This window comes from Poecilia reticulata, linkage group LG2 (assembly GCF_000633615.1).
Source record: "Poecilia reticulata strain Guanapo linkage group LG2, Guppy_female_1.0+MT, whole genome shotgun sequence".
NCBI lineage: Eukaryota > Metazoa > Chordata > Actinopteri > Cyprinodontiformes > Poeciliidae > Poecilia > Poecilia reticulata.
The window spans coordinates 4061128-4083359 of NC_024332.1; the positions used below are offsets into that span (position 1 = coordinate 4061128).

The 22232-nt window shown below is 40.6% G+C and overlaps 1 protein-coding gene across 3 annotated transcripts; it reads left to right on the top strand.

The window, feature by feature from the left end:
- The first annotated feature begins 283 nt into the window (after nt 1–283).
- On the top strand, nt 284–21313 carry LOC103475771 (sodium- and chloride-dependent GABA transporter 2-like). Of its 3 annotated transcripts, none has more exons than XM_017302568.1 (15): nt 284–343; nt 7616–7860; nt 7955–8089; nt 9400–9540; nt 9619–9709; nt 9901–10033; nt 10861–10995; nt 11085–11188; nt 11496–11620; nt 13721–13833; nt 13931–14068; nt 14299–14401; nt 16265–16365; nt 18099–18269; nt 18355–21313. In XM_017302568.1, exons 2-15 carry the CDS (start codon nt 7647–7649, stop codon nt 18508–18510), a joined length of 1860 nt encoding a protein of 619 aa, XP_017158057.1. In that variant the 5' UTR covers nt 284–343; nt 7616–7646; the 3' UTR covers nt 18511–21313. The 3 variants fall into 3 exon arrangements, with proteins under 3 accessions (XP_017158057.1, XP_008425859.1, XP_017158055.1); XM_008427637.2 differs by lacking the exon at nt 284–343 and adding an exon at nt 5736–5911; XM_017302566.1 differs by lacking the exon at nt 284–343 and adding an exon at nt 7263–7500.
- Nucleotides 21314–22232: the final 919 nt, after the last annotated feature.

The window sequence follows — 22232 nt, forward strand, 5'->3', positions numbered from 1 at the left end:
TATACTGGAGTTTTATTTCCTGCTATTGCAAAGGAGGGAAACTGTTAATGTTGCTTCAGGGTCGAGTCCTCACAAGTCAACCCTCCAGGCTCTCACCAGTCCCATGATGTGATGATTTAGCCCCTTGACTTCAGGCTCAGTGATCAACAGGAATCCGGCTTTGTTTAGATCACTCAGGTCTGCCTGAGAGTCTGGTTTATAACAGGCTGAGGCTGGACGGGCAAAGGGAGAGAGACGGGGTCGGACCCACTTCTCTGTAAAATGATCAGGATGAGCAGGGTTTCAATTAATCCGGCTCATTAAGGCACCATCTCGAGGGTTTAGCGAGAATCCACAAACAGAGGTAAGTTCAACAGGAGGACAAGAGATAGTCTGTCAAATTTCAGCTTGGAACTGGTGTTTCATCGTCTCCAAGTGGCTTTATCTCATTTCAATCAAATTATTTGCTTCCACTTATGCATCTGTCTTCGCATTTTTTCCTAGAATGCTTTAGACTCAAGATTTTTAATTTCTAATCCATTACTTTGATTAGTTTCAGCAATAAGGATAAAGATGTTAGCTGAAATATGTACATACTATACTCACTCTCTTAACCTTGTTTAGTTGACTAGTTTCTGTGTCTTTTCTGTGAAGAAATTGTAATAAGGGGAAATGTTATGGCTTAAATCAAGCTAAGCTAATTGTCTGCTTACTTTAAGCCAGATTTTATCTCTTGTCAGAATGATCTTTGTACTTAATTTAAATCCCCTACTATTACTCTCTAATGTTTGGGACTGTAAAGCAGTCAGTGGTTGATATAATGTATCATAATATCATGTTTTATAAACTTTCAAATTGTCATTGTTTGCACTCTCAAATTTCTTTTCATATTACTTTCTTGCTGTATCAGATGGCCACTCTGCTCAGAAATGTTTTATATGTTCCTACTATGTGTTTCACACAGGAAGATTATTTGTGGCACACCGCCTCCAACCTCAGAAATCAATCAACTTTAATGTTGTTGCTGCCAAAAACATGCCAAAAGTTTATAAGATAGTGTTTGCAGTAACTACTAAGATAAGTTTGAGATGGCAACCATTAGCTTTACCCTGAAATAAACTGGATTTATTCCAAATTAAGAACATAGGAATTGTCTACAGCAGGTAAGACACTCCATGTTTAACCTTTTTTTAAAGTTCATATTCCTTTGACACATCACAACAACCGCTACAAATGGATACTATGGAGTATTTCTATAAATGGCTTGTGTGTAAGCTGCTAAAATGTTTACCTATTGAGGATTTGAGATGCAGACACAGGAAAGTCCAAGGAATTAGAGCTCTTAAGCTAACCACACCAGGAATTGTAAATAAGAGTTTGATTAAATAATCTTGTTAACGTTAGTGTGGTGTGGATTTTTTTCTTTGTGCTCGGTTCAGATCATTAAAAGATGGCAGTATAAGGATTTTATTTCGAAAGCAAATGATTAAATCTTAAAGTTTAGAGAAGCTATCCAACAATAAATCTTCTGCATGTATACAAATAGATTTAGCTTAATGTCAGCAAAGGAAGTAGGTGAGTGTCTCAACTATTGCTCTCAGTAAGAGTTTAATCTTTTGTTTTCAAGTTGTACAATTCCTGAACAAACAGATATTCATGCTGAACAATAGCTGGGAGCAAACACTCCCAACAGCTGCGTTTTCATCGTGAATCAGCAACTTTTACTTAATATGCATAATTAATATTAACATGAGTGAAATATTCAAAGAAAAGTACTGAAAGATTTTATTTGAAATAAAAAAAATACTCTTCTTGCAGCTGAAGGGATGTAGACACCATTCATATCTCAGTAATGGTCACCATTCTAAAATAATCTCACCTTTATTTGAGCCTGAACTCACTTTGCATGCTCGCTTGCGCCACATCCATGTAATTTCCTGTTCCCTGTAATGTTTGGCCATAGTAATCTGTTGCAGAGAGTGTGTTTGCATGGGCCTTGTTAGCTTGCAGCTGGCGGCCTGATTGGGTCACAGTGAGCCAGATGGAAGGTGTTGGGTATCTTGTCTGTAGCTGCTAAACCAGAAGACACAGCAAACTTGACACCTGCCTTTCAAACCATTCTCTGACCTCATACACACACTTTTATATTGCTCAATCACAACTAAAATATACCTTTTTTTATCTATATTATTTAATTTATGCATGTGGATCCTCTTCTGATTTGAACAGTACCTCACTACTGGGATAAATGGTGTGGAATTCAGTATTCTCATATTAAGGCTGTGTATCTTGATTTTGCCGTTATGTAACCATCTCCTTTTAGTCCTTGTTAATATTTAGGAGTCAACTAAATGTCTGGGAATGAAAGGTTAATGCAAAAAGTGCCTCAAAGCTGCCAGATAAATTTTAGCTTGAGCATTCAAAAACAAAGTCAAGTCTTAAGTTTCACTTTCAGGATCCAATCTGCTGAGATGAGTGAATATTTATCTTTTAATGTAGTGTGAGATTAACAGTGTTATTATTGGGACGTTGCTGAAATATTGCATCAATTCTGTTGCAGCAGCACACATCCGGTAGACATGGAACCATGGCAATGTTTCCTCCTATGACACTCAAACAAGCAGCAGTGCTTAACACGCACACTATAATGTATGGTGGAGGCTCTGGTACAGTGGGACCGTTTTCTCTTCCAAAGGCATCATATTTCAGTTTTCAGTGATTATTCTTGGGTTTTTCGGCAAGGTGAAAATCAAAATCCCAAAGAAACGATCAAGTCAGAACAGATTAACAACCGCAACTATTGCAAAACAGGGGAAAAAATACATTGCAGTCTAAATGAGGCTGTGGTCATGCGTATGCTCAATGTCTCTTACATGAACGTGACTTATTCTGCATCACTCTCTAAACCCGGAAGTAACAACGCTTCCTTTTTTACAAAGCGGCAGATTGCGAAGAGCAACAGAGTTTCTCAACACCTCTGACTGTATAACAGTGACCCAATATCCTTAGCACAACGCACCTATAAAACTATCCATAAAGCACTTCCAAAGTGTGCATGGCTGCATTTTGTCTGAGTTACAGGCCATGGCGGGGCCTTTACAGAGGCTTGTCAAGGCAGAACAACAGAGGCTGTATTAAAGGACTCGTGGTGCCAAGGGGTTATTTAACCCCCGGGAATTTAGGCATTTGTGTGTGGAGAGGCTGCATGTGGAGAGCACACTTGTAGTTGAGGAATTCATGTATTGTTGAGACGTTTTACCGCTTCCTGGCTCTTGACCTTTAACATCTTGGCTTCCTTTGTGCAAAGATTCCAACTAATGAACAATCCTGAAATAATCTGACATACATTTGTATTGCTAGTTAATTGCAGACTTGAGCAGTACGTGGAAGTTTCTTTCCACAGTGCAAAAGTCTGTTTTCTTTAGCTCAATTTAGGGCTTTAGTGTTGAAGTTTTTTGCTGTGAAGTTAGATTTTTTGTGGGGGGAATACAGCTTCACATTTGGCTATTTTGAGGTTCTTTCACATCTTAAAGTTTTGTGTGTAGAAGAATTTATATTTTTGTTCTTCTGCCTGTAAATTGTCTGCCTCTTTAAAATGTGGATCAAAATATGAGTTTAAGATCGGACATCCTGGTTTTATTGACCACCTTTGCTTGTACAATGTGACAGTTTTAGCAACATTCAGCTTATCTTTAACAAGTATCACCATAACCATAAAGATAACCTGCAAGCAGACAGAAATGTTTTAACTTTTGGTTTTAATTACTTCCTTAACTTTTCAAGTGGTGGTGTTCATGTCACAACTGATGTCCCTATTCAGTATGTGATACATGGTGTTTATTTGCATGGTGACTTTACCCATTTTGCATGAGCAAAAACAAAGTAAAATTTTTCAAATGCTGCGTTTAATATTATACAATTATTACAAATAAGTTGAAGGGTGTCTATTAATCCACATGAGTGTGGCTGAGTTCTCCATAGTGCAAACTCTTTTGGATAAAAATAGTTTGTGTTGGGTTGGAGACAGACTTGGAAAGTGTAACATCTTCTATTGCACTGCAAAACAATCTAAACACATAAATTATGAGTGCTGTAAGAACCAACAGCTCTTACAGTCAATATTAGCAAGATTATCGGAGCAGTGTCATGCTTTCCGTGTTTATGGATTGATAAAGTGGATTTAAGTCAGCCACCTGACTTAAATCCAATCTTTTAACAATGAAGAGTGATTTAAAAAGCAGAACTTCCTGGTCGCAAGCGCCATAAGGGCTAATAGTTTATCAAGGTTACGGTTCTCAGAAACCATGAAGACTATAATTAATTTCAGATTGCACAAACAAATGGGTTACTCTTTTCTTGAGATTGCTGTATTTTTCTCGAAACTGGAGCCCTGACATGCATGACTGCTCGTACGCACAGGTTACAGTACAAGCTCCTTTATTCTTGCCCGTGATTTATGCCGCAAATAATGTTGCCTAATATGTTCAAGCAATGGAATGTGATTTTCTGAATGAAGTCCATAGAGCAGACTGTTGGCAAGAGACTGCATTGTGTTACTGAAGCTATAAAGGCTCTGCTGATTGGGCACAGGTAATGACACAGTCCATTAAAATGCTTATAGCTGAAGTACACCAGCTCTACAGGATTAGGCCCAACCAAGATGCTGGAAAAACCTTCCAATGGGGCAGAAAACAAAAAATACTCTATCCACAGTGAAACCCTTATTGCCAATAATTTCAAAAGCTTGACAGCAATGTTTGTCACCAAGAGAGGCACAACCAGTTAGGTTGCCTTTACACATAGGGTCACAATAGTTTGAGTAATTTACCATTTAAGTTTTACCTGTTTTTGCTGAGGTGTCTGTTGAGTTTTGTACCCGAGCCATTTAGTCTGTGTTGCTCAAAAATTCAAGTAGAGCAGAACCAAAACCAACTTCAGTGTCTCCCAAATTATGAAAAAGTATTGTTTTTTTGTTTGTGTTTTTTTCAAATATACTAGCTAAGCTTCAGCTCCCTGAAACTGATTGTACGTATCTTTGTTGATTTGAGCTATTTGGTGTAGTGCTAAGCAAGCAATAGGCAGAAGTTGAAGCATTAAGACCCCGTCCCTCCTCGTTTGCATAATGAGCCAGAAATGCACACAGTAAAATAAAAATGGGTGACAAAAAATGTCAAAAGAACAAAAGGAAATAAAACACACTTGTGTTGAAAAATATATGAAAGTTTTAAAATAGAAAAAAAATTAGCATTTTAAAAACAGTACAATTTATATTGTGTACTTTAATATATAATTTGTTAGAACTAAACTGAAAAAATGTGGTAAATTAAATTAAAAACATGAGGCATATTTCTCTTTTTTAATTAATTGGTAGTTTTTAGTGTACTGATTAATTTATCGGACCCTTTATATATTTCTGCTTTTGTTTTTAATCATGTCAGTTTCGGTTCTCCATACAACGCACTGTAGCTATTCGGGAAGCCTTTGCTCGCTCCTGTTTGTTTATTATGCCACAAAATACGTCTTTTATGCGTTTTGCTTTCGTTTTATCACACTCCTGCCTGATTATACACAGAACAGGAAGGAGGACTCATATTAACAAGTAACATAGAGGGAAAATATCCCCTAGGGCAAGTTGCTGCGCAGGAAAGACTAGAGACAATAAAGACTAGAGACAAAGTCGTCGTCAAGGGCGGCATCTCTGAAGTTTTGAAACAATGAGAGGGTAGGGGGGAAAGAGCACTCAATACCCATGATGCCATGCGGTTCATTTTGTAACCTGTTTATATTGCCGGTCTTTCGAATAGACTCTTAAACATAGTCAAGAGTGTAAATTTGGTTCCTAGTCGCTGCTGAAGCCCATGCCCGGAATAGACCATTTCAGCGCGCACGCGGGGGGGTGGTCGAGGTGTGGAGAACCATCGGAAACGCAGAGGTAGGCGCTGTCATGTCCAGTTGTCTACATTTTGTCTTTTCATACCGCTTCCAGAGCGAAAACTAACGTGGAGGCTCTGCTGTCTATAGCGTGAGGCGGGATTTGGAGGAGCATCTCGAGCCTTAAACACGCCTCTGCTGCTCACTCCTGCACCGACACCGTTACATGACGTGTATTACTTATGATTTCATACTGTAGAGGTGGCAGGAACCTCGAATAACGCTCACAACCTCATTATTGTGTGTATTTGAGCGCAGTCCTGTAGATAGTGGAATTGGAGTTATGAAAGGTGGTTTGGACTTGTTACATCAGCGTTATTCGTAACGGAGTGACGAGGATGAAAAACGAACTGAGGTCACCGGAATATATGAAGGAGTTGCGCAAAAATCAGATTCTCAGTCCAGCATCCTTCAACAAACACTTGACTTTACAGATAAAAAGTGCCACAAGCAGTTTGAGAGGCTTTACATCAAATAAAGTGTCAAAAGCATGAAGAGCCCTTCAACTTCTTCACATTTTATGTTAGAAACGTAGCAAAAAGTAGTTCTGTTACAAAGAAAGCTATTGAAAGAAAATCTGTCAGCAGTGATGTAAGGGAATGAAAACGTGCAATAAAAAGCTTAAACTCTTGCTCCTTTGTTAAAAAAGTGAGTAAAAACAAACATAACACAGTAAAAACGCTGATTTATGTTTTCGCATCCACCTGAATAATATGTAGTTGCGCCCCTGTGTACAGTGAATATAGCAGTTACTACCTTAAACATACTGCCAGAGCTGCAATGGTGTGGTTTAGATCCAGGCATATCCATTTAATAAAATGGCCTAGTCAAAGTCCTATAGGCGTAATTCCAATTGAAGATCTGTCAATACTTGAACATTGATTTGACTGAGCTCTTTTGCCCAGAAGAATTGGCAAATATCTTAGTTTCCAAACGTCCAAAACTGCTTCTACAAAACTACAAAAGTATTGACTCACAGGGGACTGAATACAAATGCACACCACACTTTCCAGATTCTTATGTGTTAAAAAAAAAAAAAAAAAAAAAGTAAACCATGTATGCTTTTCCCTCCGCCTCTGGTCTGCTGTATAAAATCAGAATAAAATAAAGTAGAATTGTGAAAATGTGAAAAGGTTCAACACAGTCTTGCCAATGATTATTTTGGCAAGATTCTGTAAGCTAAAAATTGCAAATGGAAAACCGGAAAAAGATAACAATGGAAGCATTAATAATACTAATGTATCACAATAATAAACAGAAAGAGTCGCAAATATTATTTAAAAAAATAGCTTTTCTTCAATTTAGGATTGAAATATGAGTAAAATGCATAAATAGAAGACTTTCTAAACAAAAATTAACATTCTTAAGCACAATGCTTGAAACATTTTCGTTTACAAAAGCAGCATTTATTCTTTGTAGTGCATGAGGAGCGGACAAATTTAGGCATTTGATGTCCTGCGGACGTCTGATAAAGGACACACACCCACAGCAGTTGTCCTTGGGACTCACGCAGCTCAGATAAGAAAAGCAGCAGAACCAACAGTAAGAAATCCTCCCGGCTTTTACTTTCTCTTGCTCAGTCGCTACAATGTGAGTTCTTCTGGCTCTTCTTGTTCCTTTACGTGTCGAAATGTTTCTTCTGACTGCTTCAGCTGCAAGATGTGCTCGTCTCCTGCTTATTTGTCTTGTTTTCTTCCCGCCACAGGGGTGTGTGTGTGTCCCTGCCAGAACCGGTGATGGCCGACCAGCCTCTCTCGCAGCCGGCCGACCAGCCGCTGACAAAGTTCCCCCACGCCGGCCTCCCCAGGAGGAAAGAAGCCCTGGGAGACGGCCTGCAGGCCCGGGGCCAGTGGGCGAGCAAGGCCGAGTTCCTCCTGGCGGTGGCCGGGCAAATCATCGGGCTGGGCAACGTTTGGAGGTTTCCCTACCTCTGCTATAAAAACGGAGGAGGTGAAGAGAAAAACGATTTTTTTCTTTTGTATTTTCCGGGTTTTTGTTGTTGTTGTTGTTTTCCAGATCTCTGTAACCTCTTGTTTGTGTGCAGGCGTGTTCTTTGTCCCCTACCTGCTGTTCCTGGTGCTGTGTGGCGTCCCCCTGTTCCTCCTGGAGACCTCACTGGGGCAGTTCACCAGCCTGGGAGGGGTCAGCGCCTGGAGGACCATTTGCCCCTTATTTGGAGGTGATCTTATTTTTAAGTCATCAGTAATCTATTTGCATGTACTGTTTGTGTTTGGAATGAAAAGTGTTTTTTTTTTGTTGTTGCATAAATTACTGCATTAATGCAGCGTAGCATGGAGGCGATCAGTCAGGTTGCTTCAATAACAGCTGTCAACTCATCTGCATTTATCTGTTTTGCTTTTGCACCTTTTCCTACCACACTTTTTCCTTCCACTAAGCTTTCAGTTACTGTGGTCAAATACAGCAATCTGTGTAACTTTTGTACAGCAGTCTTCCATCCATCCATCCATCCATCCATTTTCTTGCACCCTTGTCCCTTAGTGGGGTCGGGAGGGTTGCTGGTGCCTATCTCCAGCTATCGTTTCTGGCGAGAGGCAGGGTACACCCTGGACAGGTCGCCAGTCTGTCACAGGGCTACAGCAGTCTTACTAATACCAATTTTTTTATGTTTCTTTTTGGATTTGTTTGATATTCTGCTATCCCGTCAATCAGGATATCGGCCCCTCGCAAGAGTGAAATCAAATAAATCCCTTTTAAGCTATTAAAATGGATTTAAAATCTCATTTAACTCTTCCATGCATTTTATTTTGCTGCTGCAGCTTCTCTTCTTTTGGGCTATCGGTCCCTCAGAAGCTCTAGACGATATAAAACAAACTTATCTGAGCAGGAAATTGGGGGATAAAAAAATAAATCCTCGGCTGTATGGGAACGTCTAGCTCCACTTTGCAAACACAGGGGAGGGAAGAGGATGATAACCTTGACTTTAGGCACAGATTCGGAAGAGTTCAAACACAAAGAGACCTTTTAGAACACTGGACCCTGTTTTTGTGTGTTAGAGAAAAGACAAATACAAATGCATGCTGATCTTTCAGATTTTTATTTGTACAGAACATAAATCCAAGCTATTTTGTGTTGGGTTATTGTTTAAAAATATGTTTGTTTTGTCCTTTGTGTGCTTTTTGCACCTCAGAGAGAAAATTGCAAACTTTGCTTTGCCTTATGCCAATTCCCAGGACAAAGAGATTTGTTCTTGTCCGCGTGCGTTTCTCTCTGGTCCGCACTTTTCAGTAGCAGATTAAAGGACTGAATTTCATTAGCAGACTCAACAAACAAGCTCTTTATCCAGACAAAACAGCCTTCTGTCCGAAACCCACTCAAGACCATCAGATCCATCATTCTTAATGAAGATACACGGGGTGTGGGCTGCAAGCTTGAGAGCTGCAGTAAAAAAAAAAAATTTAAAAAAAGATGCTTTCATCTGAAACCCAAGTGACTTGGAAGTGATGTAAGCTTCCCGTCGTGTCCCTGCAGGTCTCGGCTACGCCAGCCAGGTGATGATCCTACACGGCTGCGTCTACTACATCGTCATCCTGGCCTGGGCCCTCTTCTACCTGTTCTACAGCTTCCAGGCCGAGCTGCCGTGGTCGCACTGCAACAACACGTGGAACACGGGTCGGTGACGGCGTCGCAACCTGCCGGTGAAGCGGTTTTGTAGAAATTTTAAAGGTGGGCGTGTTGGTACTTTTGCAGACGCGTGCTTCTTGTTCGATAAATACAACCAGACTGCCAACATGAGCAGCCTGCCTGTGAATGCCACCTCACCGGTCATGGAGTTCTGGGAGTAAGTGTAGAAAAGCCGGCATGCTGTTTACAGGTATAGTCGGATTAATGTCATCTTCATGCATGTGTTTGTGTGCGTGTGTGTGTGTGTGTGTGTGTGTGTGTGCGTGTGCGTGTGTGTGCGTGTGTGTGCGTGTGTGTATGTGTGTGCGCGCGCGTGCGTGCGTGCGTGTGTGTGTGTGTGTGTTCCAGACGGGAAGTGCTCCGCCTGTCGGGATCTTTAGATGAGCTGGGTCCGGTCAGCTGGAAGCTGGCTCTGTGTCTGGCCGTCGTCTGGCTCGTCTGCTACTTTTGTGTCTGGAAGGGCGTGAAGTCCACCGGAAAGGTCAGCAGTAATCTGATAACATTGTTTTGCACTTACAGCTCTCATAAATGCATTTGTTCATTAAATGATTGCACCGAAGTTGAAATGTAACGGAGTTAAAACCGAAAGGATTCACAGTTCACTACCCCGGTACAAACTGTTTGTTCATTTATCGGCCTCTTATGAAACAAAGTATATCCATTTGAAATCAGATATTTATATCTTCTTTATAAAACAACACATGGTTTTTATTCACACCAGCTGCACTTCTGTTGACCATAAATTTGTGCATATTGGAGTAACGGAAAATAAATTTACCTAATCGAAACACGTCAATTATCAAAATCAGTGTAGTCCATAGAACTGCGATAGAAACACTTTTTCAATTAACAAAAGTGTTGCGTCCACGAGGAAAATGTGAGACCATCAGAAAACAGAAACACTGAAGCAAAAGGCAGAAGCATAACAATAACTCAAAATATAAGAGTAAATCTTCCAGGAAGTGCGTGAGCCGTGACGAATGTTTTGTGGCATCTTTACGCTTTCTGTAAGCTGTTGGTTTTCTCTGCCAAGCCGGAACGCTCACATTTAGTCGGACACAATTACACCTAGTACCCCAACGCTCTCTAATTACTGGGTCAATCATCTTCTACTCCAATTAAGCCTGGGAACCAGCCTCCAAACCCGAACTCAGCCAGCACATTATTTTCAGCACACATTGCTCAGGAGTCCTCTCAAAATGTTGTTTTGCTTTTGTCCTATTGAATACTTTAATTTAATTTTCTATACCTATTCCAGCTGAAGAAGTGAATAAAGACGGGTTTATGTAGCGTTTGCGTGTCTTTCAGGTGGTGTACCTGACGGCCACCTTCCCATACATCATGCTGTTTGTGCTGCTGGTGCGCGGCGCCACGCTGCCTGGAGCCACCCAGGGCATCATTTACTACCTCAAACCCAACATCACCCGCCTGGCTGACCCTCAGGTGCACAAACACCCCTCATATTGTACAGATTTCAAAGAAATTGTATTTAATTCTATCCTTTCATTCCCTCTTCTTCTTTTACTCTCTAGGTATGGATGGATGCTGGTACCCAGATATTTTTCTCTTATGGAATCTGCTTGGGAAGTCTCACAGCCCTGGGCAGCTACAACAAATACAACAATGACTGCTATAAGTGAGACTCACACACACACACGCTCACGCACATACACACACTGAAATGTAAGATGTTAGCTCCCACCGGTCAGATGGCTTCCAGAAGGAATGGCAGGAATGGGCAGAGAAAACACTCCGACACAGCCACACCTCAAAGAAAATCCCTCACTGCCATGTTTCCCACAGTCTCTCGTTCCCACACACACACACACACACTCAGCCCTGAGCGCCTCCACAGTCTCCAAATCCATCTCTTGTTTTGCAAAACTGAATTTTTTCTGTGCTCAATCATGGGGCGTTGCATCATGTTCCTTGTTTGTTTCCAGGGACTCCTTCATGCTGTGCCTCCTGAACAGCAGCACCAGCTTCCTGGCCGGTTTTGCCATCTTCTCGGTTCTGGGCTTCATGGCTGAAGAGCAAGGCGTTGACATAGGCGCCGTGGCTCAGTCAGGTGAACGCCGGCTTTCAGAGGCACCAAGTCTTTTAACATGTCGTCGTCTGATCTTTTTGAACTCTGAAGAATCTCTGCGGACATTTTGCATCGTCATCTTATTTAGTTGAATCCAAATAGGCAGAATTAAGCAAAATGAACTCTTAAAAACTAATGCTTCTTTTTTTTATGCAGTATTTATTTTAATAAAAATAACTAACACTTCATTCAAAGCATGCAGCAAAAGTTAACCCTTTTTGTTTGCTTGTTTTAGGTTTTTTTTTCTTTTTTTTATACATAAAAGCAATGAAATGTGCTGAATTTCAAAGGATTAAAAATCCTAAAATATAAATAATATTTGAATATTTCAAAGTGATGTAGTTTGAAAGGACTGACTTGTTTTATATTGAACAAAATATTAATGTGTAGCAAATTTTGGGAGATTTTCTCTTTTTAGGACGTTATTTGTGAGGATTTATTTTTTAATCTGACAATGCAAAAATAAAGTCAATATTTCTTACAATTAATTATACATTTAAGGGCTTAATAACAATAATCAAATGTTTTTATCGAAATGATTTTAGTAATTTATAGAATGTTGATAAAAAGCGGAGCTGTGTGAAAGTACTCACACTTTAAGGGTTAAAATCCCAAAAATATTATTTATATCGATCAGTATTTAAGAATAGGTTTAGGAAGTTGACTTGTGCTGAAACTGAAAACAATAAATACATTCTTTGGAGCATCATTTGCAAAACTGACATAATTTCCTAATGATTTCAAGTGTGGTTTATTTACCTTCTGATGTTTAAGAAGACTGATGTGTTTCAAGTGGGAAGAAAATCTACATATACACAGCATTATAAACCTATTAATTAGAGGTGTGCCGATTGATAGGTCACCGATCATAATCGGCCGATTTTCGTGAAAAAGTGCATGGTCGATGATCGCCGATCACAGTCTCTCGTTGCCGATCACACAAACCGATCACCTGCATCTCATTTCGCAGCCTGCCTGTGCAGCTGGTCTCCTCTTTCCTTCACACTGCGCAAACGCGCAGCAACAAATCCTTAGCGATGTGGAACTATAACGCGCTGAGTCAATGGGGACGTTTGCGTGTTGCAGCGGAAAATTGAAGCACGTCAAAATGCATCAACACAATGAAGCTAATACAACATAAAAACAATGCCATACTTGACGGAGTTTGGCTACATCGAGGCTCACTGCAGTAAAAAAAGGCATATGGAGGATCAGATAGCAGGTAAAGCAGCGCACAGCTACAAACACTCACCCGGATTAGCATGACGGTCAGAAAGCTAAACAAATAACCCACAAAATTATTTAAGTCTTCGAGCTGCGATGTAAGACGCTGGTTCTGCTCTCGCTGTTGAACCGCTGCTCCGCGCTACAGGTAGTAATATTTCACATACGGAGCGCCGCTTCTGCTCCACCTGGTAGTGACTCTCACACCGAACCTGCTTAAAGCTGCAGCATCTAACTTAAAAAAATAAATGTTACATACGTATTAAAACTTTCGCTGTCCTAACATGAGACAGATAATCTCTAAAAAAATAATCGATGTCCTCCCTGCTCTGTAAAATTACTCTGCTCAGTCAGAAACAGCCTCTCAGAACTAGCAGTAATCAGCTAGCCGCCATGCTACCAGGAAATTTTCATTCAGTAACTCTGGATTGTTTATTGTAATGGATCCTGTATTTGCCTTTGAATGTTAAGTTTTATACTTGAATTTTTTTGGCAATGTTGAGAGGTTTTATTTTGGCTCTTTGCATTATTTAGCCTCTTCAGAGCCTTCATATGTTTTCAGTCAGTTAAAGATAGTATTACAGATAGCAGTGCAATTTGCAGAATGCCTGTTTTGTTTAGTTTTCTTCTTGGAAAAAATTATTAAAAACAAGTTTTTGTCTAAATTAAGGTGAATTCATGGTTCCTTTTTCCACATAATGTAACCAGTAGTGTTTATGATAAAAAAAAAAAATAATTATGTGATCGGTATCGGCAGGAAAAAACCTGATCGGCACATCTCTACTATTAATGGTTAAAATTGCAACAGTGATAATAAAAACAGCTGTGTTGATGCCTTTCTATCGTGTGTTGTGACAGGACCCGGTCTTGCCTTCATCGCCTACCCGAGAGCCGTCGCCTTGATGCCCGTTCCTCAGCTCTGGGCCGTCTGCTTCTTCCTCATGATCATCATGCTGGGTCTCGACACGCAGGTAGGCACTCTCTTCTTTCGTATTGTAATGTGACGTCAGCGGAGTGTGTATCTGTCAGCTCACACACGCAAACATTTTCCTCTCCTCCTGGATCCAGTTTGTGAGCCTGGAGGCTCTCATGACTTCGGTGACGGACCTGTACCCCCACGTGATCCGGCGCGGATACCGCAGAGAACTGCTGCTGCTGTTTGTGTGCATCGTGTGCTTCCTGATTGGGCTGGTCATGGTCACGCCGGTGAGTTTTATGCGACTGCGGTGTCATGTGACCTCAATGAGTTTATTGAAATTCATTCATGATGACTCTGCAAAGTCATTTTCTATAAAAAGTCTGATTTCTGTAAAATGAGAGCTACAAAAACAAGACACCCAGGCTTTTTCTGAGTCGTTTTTTTCCATGACATGGAACTAAGGAGTCTTGTTGTTGTTTTTCTCTCTGTCCTCTCCATATGTTTCCACCTCGGACAGGGTGGTCTCTATGTGTTCCAGATCTATGACCACTTCTCCTGCAGTGGAGCCAGCTTGCTGCTTCTCTCCATCTTCCAGTCTCTGGCCATCGGCTGGGTCTACGGTATGAATCCAGCTCTTCTGCACCACTTGTAACATTCAAGTCACGTAGAAGTCSGTGAGGGTATCAATGTTACCTTTTTGGCCGACATTGTATGATGCAAAATTACCCCATGTCTCCCTGAACACAACATTTTCATGCTGAAGCATGGTGGTGGCGGCATCATGGAGTGAGAGACAGGAAAAAAATTTAAAATACAGCCAGAAATGCTATGAAGTGCTGGTGTCCTAGTCAAAGTCCAAGACTTCTATTGGGAATTCTTGAAAAACTCTGTAGCTGAACTTGGGTAAAAATGCTAGGGTCAGGGTTTTTGCTAAAAAAGTCTTGAATTCATGTATCTAAAATTAAGGCGTCAAAATGTCTTACATATTTAAAAAAAGTGAGTTGGCCTTTAAAATTTTAATCTTAAATTTTGGGGCTATTTCAACTCTATTCTGTGTAGTTAATTTTTTTCGTGGAACTTTTATATCTGGCCAAAGTTTGAAACATCTTCATTGTTTTCTGTTTCTGTTGAGGCTAACGCTAACTAGCTGCTAGCATACACTTGCTAGCTAGCTAGCATTTTTGCATCTATGACGGGTAAGTTTAGATTTATCGCCAGATGACTGGATGACATCCGTCTGTGCCTCTAGCTCGTTTCTGTTGCCAACCCTTTGATGCTACGTTCATTATGTGCAAAAAAGCTGAGCACTGCTTCTATTTAAAATATGCTGATTTTTTTGTAAATTTCTGTCATGATGTAGATGTAAAATTTCAAAAAACCTCAAGTTTGAGTTGGTGAAACCTGCAGAAACTGAGTGTCTAAACATGCAAAGCTGCAGACTCGCATCCAAAATATTTATCCTCCATGTGTACACTACACTTTTCAGGTTTTCATAATGTTGAAAACTGTGTCATTTTCCTTCATCTGCTCCTTTGTGTTGTGTCCCTTAAAATCTCAGGGGTGTAAATACAACCGCAGTGCTCTATAAATAAGGAGTCATTTATTTAATAACTTTTTTCCATACTGAGCTGTTTTTCCTCCTCCACTTCATTTTTTTCTTATCTTATTTAATGCATCTATTCCTCTCTTATTTAACTTTTATAAATTTTCCCCCGTCCCAGTTAAATTTCTGTCAGAATTAGATTAAAATGCTTTCATTGATGAATGTGGTCGGCTCTGATAGAAGCTGTCCACCTCCTCTCCTCCTCCTACATTCCACTTCCAGTCAGGAGTCGGTGTATTAATCTGGCTGCAGTCTTCCTCTGCTGTCAGGAGGCTGGCTCCTGGCCAGATCCCCCCGTCTGTCTGTCTCCTCCGGGTCCTAAATCTGCCCCTGGGCTCCTCTCAGGCTCAAGCCAGCGGCTCAGAGAGCCTCTATCTCGGGCAGAAATTGGCCTGCTAAAGCGGCACGAGACGCCGTCGACTTAAACGAGAGATGGGAGGAAGTTGTATGTTCACAATTAGCTCAGCCCAGTTAATGTTCAGCATTTAACTTTACAGCTGTTGGAGGAAAGCGATGAATTGTTGTTGCGGGGGATCAGAAAAAGGCCGAATCGGTTCACGTTGTGTTTTTCTGTTTGGGTACGAAGCCAGACAGGTTTTATCGCTCTCCCAGCAGTTGAGTCGGCAGTTTTTGGGTAACACAGCGGTCAGGACTCTCAGCTCGTTTACAGCTGTGGGAATCTACTGTTTTTAATTACTCTACTTAACATATAGTCAAGGAGTGCATTGGTTTGAACAGGTGACACCATAGCAAGAATAAAAAGGTTCAACTGCAGAATAAACTCTTTTTTTTCCTCATGTCTTTTTCTTACTTTCTCTGCCGCCACATAAGACAGCAGAATCTAAACTCTTTTTGTCGTTACCTTGTTCTTGTTCGTCAGGAGCCGAGCGTTTCAGTGGCAACATCAGAGATATGACGGGCTACAGCCCCCTGCCTGTCTTCCAGCTGTGCTGGAAGTACCTGACTCCGGCCGTGTGCACTGTGAGTAACCTCTGCCTGTTGGCAAACCGGACCAAAAACCTCAGTCAGAACCTTGAAGGTCCACCAAAATATCTGGACCTCTATGTGGTAGACAAAAAAGGAAAAACTCTCTTTATGCAGAAAATTATGATGAGGAGGCTGAAATAAGGTATGCAACAGCAACAATTTGTGGCTTATTTGTGGCTTGAGCAGTATTCCTCGTCTTTCCAATTTCATTTTTATAGATTTCCAGCCTGGAAAACTGGGGGAATGGAAAGCTTTGTGCATTACCAGACTCTATTTCTCATCTGGCTGTGCAAAATATATAATTTTTCCATCTTTTAAACACTCCTCCTTATGTCCATCAGTCCAATCATCCATTCAAACATTTATCCATACATTCATTGAACCATCCAGTCAACCATTTCTCCCATCAAAACACTCCATTGTCAGTCTGTGTCCAAACATTCATCTAGTCATAGGTTAGGTATTTAAAGTTTTGCCTCTCCAAAAATATCTTCAATAAATTCAGTCTTCTTTAGTATTTCTACTTAAAATGGGGAAATTAATTGAAATTAAAGACTGGAAAACGTTTGAATTTGGACATTAACACCCTGCTTGAAGCCAGGTTGACCCGTTTCCATACGGTTCTCCGTTATCTGGACGGCCTCCACTGCATCGCAGATCAGTGCCAAGTTTACAACATTCCTCCAGTAGTTGCTGTCAGGGGGGAAAAAAAGTCATTATTCAAGGTAGTTGGGCGCAGACTTGTAAAAATGGGAAAAATCCCGCCTGACTGCTGCCGTCTGTTGTTGTGGAAGCGGCTGAGGAGCAGCGCTGCTTTGCATTCCAACGAAGGAATCCATCTGTTGTTGTTGGAGGTTTGTCTGGAGATTGAGCGTGATCTCATTGTCCAACTGCATCATGGAAGGTTTTTTAGCACATTACCAAGGACAGGTACGGGCGTCCTTCAGCCTTTACTGAACGACTCCAATAAGTCTTTATTCCACTTTGAGCATGTTCCACAATCTTTCTACAAGAGTCATACAGTTATTTACCTTCCACATAACTGAATTGTTCTCTGACAATCCACAATGAACAAAGTTTAGTTGTTAAATTTTTTTCCCATTATGTGTCTTCGCAGGCTGCAAGCTGAGCCAGACTTTAGAAAGTGCTTACAGGGGCAGTAGTCCAGGGCGTCAATTTGTTGGGGGGGCGCCACAGATTTTTATTTTTTTTAAATATTTTTTAAATGAATGCATATTTTTATGACATTGTACATTATAGAAGTACAGTTCATACCTAATTAACTTCCCAGATGCTACTCTATCCACCATGAAGAGATCAAAACTAGCATTAGCTGTTAGCATAATGTTAAACCGTTTTAGCTGCAGGGCATATTTACGACTTCTGCTGTGTTTTTCCACCAGATTACAACAGTAATGCCTTTTTAAAACTTTTATCAGCTGTTAGATGTAGCTTAGCATACTAGCTTGACATTTATTGATTCTAACCAGAAAACAAAGCACAAGTTAAAGTGCTTGAGAAACATTTTTTGTTTCCTCGCATGGGCGTGGAATAGTTTGCATTAAGATGCATCTAAAAAATTAAAAAATATCCACAGCTTTTTTTTTTTTGCTACACGCAAGAGCCACATATTGATGTTATTTGATGTAATTTTACATTTTTAGTTCTTATCTTTTAACCCTTTCTTCAACAATTCATCAGAGTCGTGTCCCTCCATCTTCTTTCAGGCTACCTTTATTTTCTCCCTGGTGCGTTGGTCTCCGCTGAGCCTGGGGAAAGGACTGGTGGCTCCGGTCTGGGCCACCACGCTCGGCTGGATCCTGACCCTCTCCTCGGTCTCCCTGCTCCCCATCTGGGCCGTGTATGCGTTGGTCACCACTCCAGGAACCCTGCCGCAGGTGACTTTTCTCGACGGCGACTCAAAACTTCACAGGAAAGATGGAATTTGTATCTTTCTAACCAGAACTTTTCCCCACTCCTTAGCGCTTCCATCGCCTTTGCACCCCCGCCGAGAAGTCGTCTATGGCCTTCCAGCACCTCTCCACCAACGGCTCGGCGCTGACCTACAGCCCCGTGCTGCCTCTCAGCGGGACGCCGAAGCAGCAAATCGTAGAACTCCTCCCAGAAAAGAAGACATGACGATAACGAACGCTTCGTGGCGCTGTACGCTGGCTCAGCCAATCAAGTGTGCCGAAACAGAACAGCTGATCACAACAGAAGACTTTATTTCAAAAAACGTTAAAGGAGAAATGTTATAATTTACCAAAGAAACTTCGGAGTCAACAGTTTGTAAGAATTATCAGAGCGTCTGACCCTAACTGGGATAAAACTTGATTGGCCGTTCAGATCAGCCACGGTTCCTGTTCCTGCCCACCAGAGCTGGACTTTTCCATACAAAAACAGCACACACTCCTGAATCTTAACCGTTTTTGTCTCCGTACTTGCTATTAAACGTTTTCATCTAATTTTACAGTTCAGTCACTGTACTTGAGGACCATGTAACAACAACAACAACCCCTAGAGACGTTCCCTTTGTTTGGCAGCAACACACAGTCCTCAGCTACACTATACTCTCTATGAGAGACTCAGAGAGTGTTAGCATGTCTGCTGAAATGACTCCATGAGTCAGACATGTGATGTCAGATGATTTATCTGGAGATTTCTTAAATTTCTCATCCAAACCAAGTGGAGTTGCGTCCACTAAATGCCACTTTTGCCGCCGAGCTCTTAAGCTTGCTGCGAACACCTGAACGACAACCGATCTGACTGAAACATGCACTAGTTTGCGTTAGTGTTGCGTTTGCAATATTTCTTCAGAAACGCCCACTAAAAGACAATCTTTTAGTGGGCTTCTCCAGAGTAGAAACTTTAGCACATTTGTTTCAACTGTTGTAAGCAATAATTAATAGAACATAAGCTGGGCTATGTAGTCATATTGATTAAAAATGAAAACAAGGATGGCTGAAATGCTTTCCTGATTATTCACTAGATTAAAATGAACAATTAGTCAAACAGGTCAATATTTCAAATTGAAAAGCCGCTAAAAGGATATGTCGTAATAGAGTATGTCTTCTTTGAAGGTCTCTGCAAACCTCGTTTAAATTAGTTTTTAAAAAACTGCTGCTGCTTCAAAGAACAAAAAAAATAACTATACAATATTTTTTAATGTCTTCACCAAATGTTTAAGTTTTTTTTGTTATGATTGTTTCTTTTTGAGATGTTTGCCTGTATTGTTCGGTGTTTCAGTGATATCAGGTAAATAAGGAGACTTAAAATAGTAATTGTAAAGATGAAGGGGGCGAAGGGAAGGAATAAAGTTACAGCTTGAACATGCCTATAATTATTAGCATTAAATTTCCAAGAGTGAAGTTTGCACAGTTTACAATCCTCAAGAGTAAACTTTAAAATGTTTTTTTTATAAGATATTCTCTGGAGCTAAAATATTTGAAGAGATTTGGTTCTTTTATTTTCAGTTTTATGGTTTTTACAAAAATTTCAATTGAAATTTGAAAAAAAAGAAAAAAAACTAATGTTGCGTGAACAGTGCAAAAATTGAAGCTAAGTTCATCTCAAGCTAATCTCAAAAAATTTTATAGTTTTTTATACTTTGCTGAAGTAATAATGAATAATGAATGAAGAATGTTTTCCTGTTAAATTATATTGCATACATTTGTGAGAATGTTCCACTTTCTCTCTTAAAAATTCACACTTAAATTCCTATAAATTCTGAAAACATACTATTGTGTATTTTTTTTAACAGTCATCTTCTAACCCTTCAAAGTCAACATCAGCATAAGACTTTTTATTATTATTAATGGCAGTGTCTCTCAACAGTGTGACAAAAAAAATTAAACCATTAGAAATCATTTTATAACTATGCACACAAACTTCAAATTGATCCTACTCAATTTAACTGGCAAAACAAATCTGGTAAAGGGAAAATACAAAAACTAATATTTTTTTCCACCAGGTTGCATAAGTTGTGCACACTCTGAAAATATTAAAACTTTGTAGAAGCAAATTTTGATTCAGTTTCAGATTCTAAATATATCAAATTATGCTACATACATCTGGACTCTGGTTCAGTTATTCCAAACTGCTAGTATGGTGTTTTTCTCTGGTGATGTGCTTGAGTTTTTTTGTGCCAAACCTTACGTTTAGATTCATGCTTAAAACTTTGATGTCATTTTGACCCTTTGTGATGTTTCTGAAAACAGCTAAAAGGTTGAAAATGTCAGAAACATCTTTTCTACAACTCCTAGAACACAAAAGCTGCTTCAAGAAGGTGCACATTTATCCACCGAGGCTATTTCAGCTTTTATTTTTTATATACGTTTCCCTTCATTAGATTTGTCCCCCTTTAACTGTTCAGGATATATAACACATCATAAATTGAAAATGTTTGAAATACACAGAAATTCAACAGCGTTGTGTACACTTTTGAGAGACACCGTATGTGACAGAATGAGAACATAAACATGAATTACTGAAACTATTTCATATTTCTATTGAAACTCTTTCATATTTTTGTTCTGTACTTTAATGTCTGCCCTGATACAAACAGCAAGTTGGGTTTTTTTGTTGTTGATGTCATTTCTCATGTAAACGTACTGTATGTAGGTTTGCACAGTCAGACGTGCTTTAATAATTCACTATGGGTCTCCAGATCAGCTTCCTGTACTGTAAGTCTGGGACAAATTGTACTGTACACTAGGATCGCTTGTTTACATCTCTGAAATCGAGTGGAGTAGACGCACTTCATGACCGGGTGTGATGTTTTGAACATGTAATCAAACTTAGAAAAAGCTGTTTTTATAACCAAATTTTTATGTGCGTTAAGCCTTTGCATCGACTCATCCACTTGTTATCATCTGTGTTTACAGCTGTGCCTCTTTTCTTTTCTTCTGAATCAATATATGCACTGATTGTGTAGAAAAGGGTCCATTGTGTCTGTTTGTTTCCGGACAAGTGTCAAGCTGCTTTAAAAGTGGATGTGCAGGTGTTGAGGCATGATGTACTTGTGGTCCCAGTCACACCGTCGCCACGGCGACAGATGTAAAAGACGCCTGGAGCGCACCTTGCAAACCGAGACTCTTCATACTGATGGGAATTGTTCATTTGGGCGTCAGCGACGGGATGGAGAGGAAGCAGTGCGTGTGGGCAGAGGAAGCGGAGGGTGTCATGGAGACCAGAGACGAAGCGGACAGCGGCAGCTTCAAGCCGACAGACCCGGCGGTTACATAAACGGCTCAGCCTGTCAATTAGCCGTATTGGATTCCCTCTCTGCTCAGTCGCCGCGGAAGTGGGCCGGTCCCTTTGCGCACGTGGCTCGGCACGTTCACGCACACATACCCAACTTGTTTTGGTTTGCAACATCATAGTGCAGCCAGCTTCCCACGTGTGACTCTGATGATTTTTGTGTGTGTGTGTGGATAAACGGGGGTGGTTTACGTCCATATGGATGCCTTGGCATAGATGCATCTCCCTTTTCAGATGATGGGAGGATTAGCGTGAGATTCAAAGAGGAGAGAGGCGGAGAGAACCAAAGCCGTGTGTTGTGTCAGAGGGGCTTTGAAAAGATGCTCTGGGATAGTCAATTTCTGCTCAAGCTCGGTGCCACTTAGTTTGCAGCTGCATCGTTTTTCATCACAGCTTGAGAAGCACAGCCTGCCTCCTTCCAGAGGTACGACACCTCCAGTGAGCTTAGGGGCGTCTCACCGCCTCAGATGGTGCACTTGGCAGTCTGGTGTAAAGGAGAAGCAGTCTGTGGGAGGGGGAGGGATGTGGTTGAAAGAAAAAGGAGATGGGCAGTGGGGGTGGGAGATACATTGCATAACAGGAGGGTGATATGGGCACCAAGT

Bases quoted from the DNA above. Each gene is read 5' to 3' on its own strand.
- LOC103475771 (XM_008427637.2), top strand. From the start codon at position 5,838: ATGCCCGGAATAGACCATTTCAGCGCGCACGCGGGGGGGTGGTCGAGG. The intron at 7,861-7,954 runs GTGAAGAGAAAA...GTTTGTGTGCAG, and splicing joins CTGCTATAAAAACGGAGGAG to GCGTGTTCTTTGTCCCCTAC. The intron at 16,366-18,098 runs GTGAGTAACCTC...ATCTTCTTTCAG, and splicing joins TGACTCCGGCCGTGTGCACT to GCTACCTTTATTTTCTCCCT.